At 44.6% G+C, this 10006-nt stretch overlaps 1 protein-coding gene across 1 annotated transcript; it reads right to left on the reverse strand.

Annotated features, from left to right (window-relative positions):
* Positions 1-4252: 4252 nt before the first annotated feature.
* Positions 4253-9470, reverse strand: LOC136999123 (uncharacterized). Its single transcript, XM_067352684.1, has one exon. The coding sequence runs from the start codon at positions 5330-5332 to the stop codon at positions 4259-4261; it is 1074 nt and encodes a 357-aa protein (XP_067208785.1). The 5' UTR covers positions 5333-9470; the 3' UTR covers positions 4253-4258.
* Positions 9471-10006: the final 536 nt, after the last annotated feature.

The following is a 10006-nucleotide window of genomic DNA, read 5'->3' on the forward strand; positions in this document are numbered from 1 at the left end:
ATGGTCGGGAAGCTCTGTACGGCCAAATGGGTCCGCTGGGTCAAGAGTACATCGGGGAACTCTTGAGCGGTGACAAGAAGAGAGGGATCGACAACGTGTACGGTGTATACTTTAACGATGCGGGAACGTTTCTCGGAGACAAGGTCTTCGACATTGATAAAGACGACAATGTGATCGTGGACGGTGTGAAATACGCTGGCACACCCGGCCTGTTTGAATTAATATTCAAAAGACTTCCCGACGATACGCTGTGTACGGAGGCTGACAAACAAAAGTACAAGAGCATACTACTCGCTACTAACGCTCACAGACGCGGTCATAACGCGCATTTACCTGTTTTGGGAAACAAAGGATACAAATACAAACATATCATCACCCCTCTGATATCTAAGAAAGGTGGAGGTGTTGCACATCTCGACAAGAGAGGTGTGGGTCGCACGTTACCCAAGTGTAACGTACCACAGACCATGACTGTGACCGACAACGCGGTCGATTACGTGCACTGGGATGATCCGAACGAATTGGTGGATCGCCTTCGATTGCTGGACGCCTCCCGTCAGGCGGGAAACAACGCGCACGATAACGAGTTTCTCTCGATTATCGAGGAACTGCGCGAAGCCGGTCTGATTATAAATTGATCACAGCTTTTCAACTATCGCCAGTATTGCTCGTGTGATGCTACAGGAATGTCTATCAACAAATTCGGACTACAGCTAGGAGGAGGAAGCGCCAGGGTGACGAGACAGAGCGGCGGAGTCTCGAAGAATTACGTGCGCGAGAATTGTCTCTGCAAGGATGGTGAGGTTTTCAACGCCAAGTCGCGCGTGATCAGACATCTCGCCGACCCTGAAGCGGACACCGACGCCGTCAACAAGCTGCATCTGGATCATCACCTCAAGCTTATGAGCGATCGTGAGAATCGAAATCGTATGCTCTGTGAAAATTTTAAGCGAGAAGTACTTTCGAGACTCGAAGATTCGGAGAATACCGAGCGGACCTGGAAGAGAGACCACGACGATTACATCGAGACCAGATACGTGGCGTTGGAACGACAGATTCACGATCTGAGAGGTCTCCTCGACGAGAGTGTGGCGCTACTCGATGGAAGAGCACAACTTTTGCATCAATATCGGTAGGATAGATTCTTTCAAAAACACCGAAAATTCCTCCTCGGAGTCTTCTAGTACACTATCGTAACAAGCTGCAAAAATTTCATCGAATACTACGATGATGCGATGAAGAAGAAGAAGCAAAACGAATCACAATGAGCAAGAAGGAAGCGGTGAGCCTGGAGAGGAGATCGCTCGTGGACGAGCTCCACGCACCGGCGAGAAGAAACTTTACGCGTCGGCCAGTCGTCGTGAAAGGATACGACGATTTGTGGCAGGCTGACATTGTCGAGATGAGACCGTACTCGCGATCCAACGGCGGCTGCAACTACATTCTAACCGTTATCGATGTGCTGAGCAAGTACGCGTGGGCCGTGCCCTTAAAGACCAAAGGTGGAATCGAAACGTCCAAAGCATTTTCCGCGATATTTAGGGAGAGAATTCCGAAAAACTTGCAGACCGACCATGGAAAAGAATTTTACAACAGAGATTTCCAAAATCTTGTCAAGAAACACGGCATCAATCATTATTCGACATACTCGGTCATGAAGGCTTCGGTGGTGGAACGATTCAATCGCACGTTGAAGAACGAAATGTGGAAGTTTTTTACGCTCGCGGGATCGTACAAGTGGATCGACGATTTACCGCGATTGGTCTCGGAATACAACGGTCGTAAACATCGTACGATCGGTATGCGTTCGATCGATGTCACTCCCGCGATCGCAAAGGGACTCTTGAACACCGTGTACAGTAACATAAAAATTGCCGCACCGGCGAAATTCAGGGTGGGTGATTCGGTGCGCGTGAGCAAATTCAAAACTGTATTCGAGAAAGGATACACGCCGAATTGGTCGACGGAGGTGTTTAAGATCGCCACGGTGCAACGTACCAATCCTGTGACGTATCTGATTAAAGATTATCGCGGAGATCAGGTCGCGGGAGGCTTTTACGAGCACGAATTGCTCAAGACCGCTCAACCCGACGTTTATCTCGTGGAGAAGGTGTTGCGCCGAAAGGACGATAAGGTGTTTGTAAAGTGGTTGGGATTCGACAATTCGCACAACTCTTGGATAAATAAAGACGATGTATTGTAATAAACTGTGTATATTTTACATTGTATTATAATAAACTATTATACATATATATACAATGGTGTTCTTTATTACTACAATATGTTACAATATATATACATTTAAAAAACTAATAACAATAATACATAAAATATTAAACTATATAAATTACTACGCATTATTTACAAATGTATCTCGCGATGTCCCCATGGTAGAGTGTCGGTGGAACCGGATACGACGTGCCGCTTATCGTCGTACGGACTGAGCGCGAGCTTCGACTCCGACACGGTGTACACCTCGTGCAACTTTGAGCGGATGCACGATTGACGCCGCGTCAGCTCGATTTCGGCGTTGAGACACCGAGTGTAATCGTCGAACGTTATCGTTCTAGCGACTACACTCTTTTTTACACCTTTAACCTTTTTGGTGTCTTTTTGACCGGTGACTCTCAACGCGTAAATCTTCGCTCTCAATCCGACAAATTCCGTCATGATCGCGCCGTTGTTCTCGTCTTTCATCAGACCGGGTACTTTCTTGTTGGCGCGCGGCATACCGTAAACGTTGTCCTCGGAGTAGTCGCTCGTGTCGAATTTGGATATATCGCGTTTCATATCCCGATACGCGTCCTCGCAGTGCAGAAGGTATATCAGACTGTCGGTATCGGTATACATAATTTTGCAATTGTCGCGGTAGAGAGGGGATGGCATGTATTTGTTGTTGGCGGCGGCGTATCGGTTGGAGCATTGGCTGAGACCGCCGCGTATACCGCGCTCGACAAACAGCACCATATCGATGTCCGTGAGCAACTCGAATTTTACGCGCGTGTACTTCATCATAGCGTCCCACGTGTATCCCGGTAGAGTGTAGTAATGAGCGGGATCTAAACCGTAACTCTTTATAGACATGTTTCGAAAATTTTCGAAAATATCCGCCAACAAAAGAACGTCTGTTTTTAGATACAAATCGCTGTATTGACCTAGATCTTCGATCGAAAAAGTTTGCCAGACGTTTGTCGCGTGCGCGTAATCACTCTCGGATACCGTTTCTCCGGTGAGCGAGCTGTAAAACGATTCGCGCGATGGCAGGCTTGTGTCCCGGAGCTTGTCGACGCTGTCGACGTACTCGTAGGGAAACACACCTTTCCGAGTAAGCAAATTGAAATGTTCCGCGGATAAATGATTGAATTCCGATCGTGTAATCTTTAATTCATCCACAGTTAAATATGATGCCAATTTGTCGAGACTTGTACTGAGAAATTTAAACGAATCAATAAACCGTAATTTTATACACAATTTTGATTTTTGATCCATGGTATCTTTAACATTTTTTGTAAAAGAAATGTATCGCTCTTTCGTCAGCGGTAACAATTCGACGTTGCCTTCAAAGGCATTGGCAACGTCTTTAATAATGAAATGCGCGTCGTAACCGGATAAATTGTGAAATATCACCGGGATAACGTGGGAGTCTTTGTAATTTAGATTGCACGACGAGTGCGCGGCACCGCGGTAACGCCCGGTCAGATGACAATGATCGCGCACCCGCGTGTCGTCCGGCGTAAACGGTTTCTCGCACACGTGGCACGTCGCGGTGCTACGGAATTTTTCCGATTCTTCCCGCGTAAGATCCGCCATGGGGACGACGGTGGTGAGGATCGCTTTCACACGGCGCGCCAAATCGTGAAGTTCGTTGACGAACCACGTCACGCAATCCTCACCGCGATACGACTTAAAACTAGATAAAGAATTATCGTACGTGCAACTTACATAAAATCCTACGCTATAGGCTCTGTGATGTTGGTAGGCGTAAGTAGTACCGTCCTGATCCACCTTTTTCTCGAGCGTACATTCGAGATCGGCGTACACTACGAACGGGAGCCGCTCCTTCCGATTGTAATTCCGGAACGTCAGCCACTCGTCGTCCTCGCTGGGGAGAACGACGGCGCAGTCGTTCATTTTCCCGCAGTCGACGCTGTGCGCCGATAATTTCTCCCGTGTATAAAAGTAGTGTAGACACCTGTAATAATTTGTATGATTAATACTGTGAATAAAGTTTCGAATTATTCTATAAATGTGTTTTTACTTACCGATCGCAAATGTACTTTTTACATTTGTGCATGCTCAGTTGTGAGCTCACCAACCGCGGCAGGTTCTTTATGCACGCAAAGTGTGCATCGTTGTTTTTACGCACGTATAGCAGGTTGACGTGCTTCTCCTTTTTGTCATCGGCGAGCCGCAGAGGGACGATTTTTGAGTCTTCGGTGGTGAAGACGTTGACGGAGATGGCGTTTAGTTTCTCGAACTTTGATATTTGTGACAGCGTCACGGGGAACTCGATGCCGCACAGATTCAACACCGTTGAATAGTGCGGGTACTGCGATACTCTTTCCGGGTACTTTTCCGCCGGATGTAAAGCTGCTACCACCGCCCACGCGAAACATGCATTGTCCGTCGATTGCACGTTGACCACAGCCCTTTTTAGCATAATTTGCCACGGTAACTCGATGTGGCATCCCGCGTGCAGAGGATTGAACTTGTTCACATTGACGGTGAGATTCAGGATACGCGACAACGCCCATCCGCTATTGCGTTCCTGAAACTCCTCCAAAGCCGCCAGAATATCATCCTCCACGTGCCGCGTGTACCACTCGTTGAGATCGGATGTGGGAAACAACTCGCAATTTTTGGTGGCGATGGTCTTCACGGCAGTCTTGTCGCCCGCGACGAATTCCCCGTTGAACGCGGTGTTAATCTTGACGCTGTTGTGTTCCGCCATGACGCCCTGGATCCGCTCGATAACCGTATTTTTTACATTTTCAAAAAATTCACGAGGATCGATGTATTCGCAATTGACAACCACACCCGTCAGCACACGGTTCCTAAACGCCGTCTCGATCTCCTTCCACGTGTAGCCCTTCTTCTCGTATCCACCGTATCCAGCACCGATGGGTACGAAACGCTCGTGCAGGGCGTCCCTCACACCCTCCAGACGCGCAATTTGCGCCACCAGAGAGTTGACTACTCCGGTGCGTTGTCTCTTGCGACATTGTTCCTTGAGAGAATCGAGGTACTCGTTGCACTCGTAGTCCCATGGAAGGAACTCTCCCGTCGTTTTGATATTCGCTGCTCGTACGGTAAGATCGCGCTCCTTCTCCATTGCGAATGATTTTGAAGATTCATATTTTTCTCACTCGCTTTATATACCCGTTTGTTGCACACGACACTAACTATAAGCATAACAATGGCTCATGTTTGTATTAACAATTCTTATCTTATCTCTTCCGGGAATTATTGTAATCTGATACCCCCTACCATTCCAAAATTACCCCCTCTCCTCCAAACATGATGACGCATCTAGCAACATGGCGATGCCTACAATTTGTATTAACAATCCTTATCACACCCTCTAAGAAACGGCGCTCAAATGCTACCTCTTTGTTCTAAAATACAGCGATGACGCGATTTAAACAGACACTCTACTTTGATGCGCGCGTTGTAGGATAAGTCGGTATAGCGGATAGGGTGAGAAAGGTATATAGTCGAGATAATAAAAAATAATTTAATTGAAATAATATTTATTAAACAGATGCATCTAATAAATACATTATGATGGTGAAAATATTTTAACAATAAAGTATGTGATATGCTAGAATTATTGCGATCCAAAGACCTGAGCTAACAGCTCACAATCGATTATATCATTCTTATCGAACGATTCGCTCTCACGTATCACCGCGATGGGATCCTTCGCACCGCTCGCGATTTTTCGAAAGTGTGTGAACTTGATGTCGACCATACTAGTGACGTTGTTCAACGATTGAACGATACGATCCACACAATACTCGAGAGCGATCATGTTATATATGGTGTTGTGTGACATTGCTAAACACACCGTTGATGTTTCCAGACGCAGCACTTTTAGATTATTTATCTTTCCAAACCGTAGCGTGACATGTTCGATGGTTTGAGATGATGCATGTGCTTTGTCTTCATCATTGTTAAAGAAATGGTGGATGGCATGTCGTTGATCCAGGAGGATCTTCCACATGTTGTATGTAAAATGTATCTCTCTGCCATGGTTGTCACCGAGAGCGATTTCTATGTGGCTCGGCGTAGAAATATTGATTCCGATATCCAGATATTTATAGCCGGTTTTTGTCAACGGGTATCTTTTAGCTAAAATTCTGGGAGGCATGATCATGCTTCTTGGTGAATTACTTGGTGAATTACTTTTATTTCTGTGGATAAAAGCTTGCGTGAGTTCAAAGTGTAACAATGGCGGTGAGTTTAAAAGTGCAAATAGTAAGAGAGTCAACTTACACGTTGGGTAATTGCAGCTTCTTCGCACTCTGCTGTTCGTTGATCTGATTATTCACGGTTGACATGGTGCAAAACATCGTTGCTAGTAAACGTCACAGCGAACTAGTAATTTTCACAATGATTTCGAACGACTGATGGTTCCCTATTCTTTTTCACATGCTTTATATACCCGCTTGTTGCACACGACACTGATTAAAACTATCGATTTGTATTAACAATCCTCATCTTATCTCTTCCGGGAATTATTTTGTTGCATACAAAATTGAAATCTAACAACATGGTGCCGAAAAATGTTGACGTGGCTGCCTGTTGCTATGGGCTTTTGTTCTAAAATACAGCGATGACGCAATCCGTAAACCTGCACGAACCTACATACTATAAACATTGCGATTCCAACAATATGGCGCTCTACTTTGATGTGTAGAAAAAAAACCATAGGATGTAAACAGTTCTCTTTCCAATAAACAATCCTTATCTTTTCCGGGAATCCTTATCTCGCGATTTGTATTAACAATCCTTATCTTCCGGAAATTATTGTAATCTGATACCCCTACCACTCCACATTTACCCCCTCTCCTCCAAAAACGATGACGTTATTACCCCCTCCACTGTTATCCGATACCCCTCTTCCCCTCTTCACCCGCACCCCCCTCATTGCCCCATGGGTTAGAACCCCCATAGTATAGCTACTCACGCGCGAGTGAAAAAGAGAAAACAGCCATGGCAACTGGAAGCGGCACAGCGGATGATGCGGCCATAATGAACGACGCCAGAGATGATTGGACGCATCAAACAGAAGAAGCGAGTCAGTACGACGAACAGGAAGAGGTTAGAGAAGGAATTAGCGGAAAAGGAACTCAGGTTAGTGCAGCGCGAGCTCGAACTTTTGCGGATGTCACGAGGTAACGAAGTGCTGCCCGTTAACGAGACAACATCGAGAACAAGAGGTGATCGAGCTACAGATAATGCATCGGACGCACCGGCGCCGCGAACAAGAGTAAATATTACAGCGGTGGCCGATCTTCTTCGTGAATTTAATGGCCGAGCAGAGGACTTCGAAACATGGGAAAGACAGGTGTGCTTCCTGCGAGAGGCGTATGAGTTGGATGATAACCTGACGATTCTAATGGGCACAAAATTAAAAAGGCGTGCATTAGATTGGTTTCACTCTAAACCCGATTACATTGCGATGACATCCAATGAACTACTGGCTGGATTACGCGGCATGTTCCATCACTGACCAAATAAAATTACCTTACGACGACACTTTGAGGATCGAACGTGGAAGAAAGGCGAGTCGTTCCACGACTATGTTCATGAAAAGGTGATAATGGCCAATCGGATTGCGGTGAACGAAAACGAGATTCTTGGATACATCATCGATGTATACATCCCGGACATGAATTTGAGAGACTTAGCTCGAGTCCAGGGCTTTACCATGCGAGAAAAGATGCTGCAAGCTTTTGACGAGATACGACTGGAGGATAGGCGATATACGACTTCATCAACGACGTCTAAGGCTAACGACGATGGTGCTAAGCACAAGAATGATAAAAGTTTTAAAGACAATAAAGACAATAAAAATGAGAAAAAAACCACGAGCAATAAAAAAGAAAATGTGTCGGCTAAGCGTTGTTACAATTGCGGCGAAAAGGATCACGTTAGTGCGAATTGTCCTTCGAAAGAGAAAGGCGTCAAATGTTTCGAGTGTAATGAGCGTGGGCACGTAGCTTTAGATTGTCCGAGTAAAAAGAAAGTGACGACGAATAATTGCGCGCTAACAAATTCTCAACCGCTTAAACATTCTAAAGACGTGTTAATAAACGATACTCCGGTACAAGCAATTATTGATACGGGTAGTGATATAATGATTATGCGAGCCGACGAATTTATTAAAATCGGATCACCGACGCTCGAGCGTAAATCAATATCATTTTGCGAGATAGGTAAAGGACAGAATAGGACTATCGGAAAGTTTCATGCAAAGTTAACTGTCGATAGAAATTCTTATACGATAACTATTCACGTGATTTCAGACGAACTTTCGAGACACGGATTACTAATCGGGAAAGATTTTCTAGATACCGTCGAATTAAACGTTAAGCTTGGTGTTACCACTATTAGTCCCGTGAATGAAGACGGTAACGTTCCCGCTGAAATATATCAGATCTCAATGGACAATGAACCAGATATTAATTCGGTAGATTTGTCACACGTGCAAAGTAGTAAGCACACACAAAAGGTACAGTCTCTAATAGATAATTACAAGCCGGAACAAACGCGCGATGTCGATATACAAATGAAATTGTTGTTAAGTGACGAAGAGCCAATTAATTTATGACCGCGACGATTAACTCCTGCCGAAAAAGACGAAGTAAATACTCAGATCGAAGAATGGTTAAAGGTTGGAATTATTCGACTCTCAGTATCTGATTATGCAAGCCCGGTTGTACTAATTAAAAAAAGGGACGGTTCAACGCGAATTTGTGTAGACTATCGACTGTTAAATAAAAAGATCATTAAAGACCGTTACCCTTTGCCATTAGTAGAAGATCAACTAGACGCGTTACAAAATGCAAAAATATTTAGTACTCTTGATTTGAAAAATGGGTTTTTCCATGTGCCAGTTGAAGAATCAAGTAAAAAGTATACGGCATTTGTGGTGCCAGATGGGCACTATGAATTCAATAAAGTATCGTTCGGATTGTGCAATTCGCCCGCCGTCTTTCAAAAGTTCATTAATACTGTTTTCAAAGAATTGGTTAAAGATCATGTCGTTCTCGTTTACATGGATGATTTGATAGTTCCGTCAGTCGATTACAATAGTGGGCTCGAAAAACTTGAACGCGTACTAAAAGTGGCGAGTCAAAACGGATTAATTATCAATTGGAAAAAATGCAACTTCTTGCAAACACGAGTTGATTATTTAGGTCAGGCCTCGGAATTATTTCATCTTTTCAGCCGATTTTCGTGGTATACGCCTCCTTTCTTCTCTTCACCGCGCGCGCGGCAGCCGCTAGGGCCAGCGCCGCCGAGCGTTAGGAGCGGCGCTATCCGATAAATGTTGGGTTCTTCTTCCTTGATCATTAAAAGTTAAAAAAATTTATTAAAAATATTTTTTTTATTTTTAAATTTATTATGTGAAAATATTTCAATAGATTTCCACGTCACCCATGAGGTACTATTGCTATTGAGGAAAAAAATATTTTTAATAAATTTTTTTAACATTAATCGGATAGCGCCGCTCCTAACGCTCGGCGGCGCTGGCCCTAGCGGCTGCCGCGCGCGCGGTGAAGAGAGGAAAGAAGGCGTATACCACGAGAATCGGCTGAAAAGATGAAATAATTCCGAGGCCTGTTTTAGGTCATATAATAGAAAATAGACATATTCGTCCTTCGGAACGCAAGACTGAAGCGGTAAAGAGTTTTCCCACGCCCACTACCATGCGGCAAATACAATAGTTCTTAAGATTAACGGGTTACTTCCGAAAGTTTATTCCCAGCTATTTAAT

The sequence above is a fragment of the Linepithema humile genome, chromosome 3 (genome assembly GCF_040581485.1).
Source record: "Linepithema humile isolate Giens D197 chromosome 3, Lhum_UNIL_v1.0, whole genome shotgun sequence".
Lineage (NCBI taxonomy): Eukaryota > Metazoa > Arthropoda > Insecta > Hymenoptera > Formicidae > Linepithema > Linepithema humile.

Bases quoted from the DNA above. Each gene is read 5' to 3' on its own strand.
- LOC136999123 (XM_067352684.1), bottom strand. From the start codon at position 5,332: ATGGAGAAGGAGCGCGATCTTACCGTACGAGCAGCGAATATCAAAACG.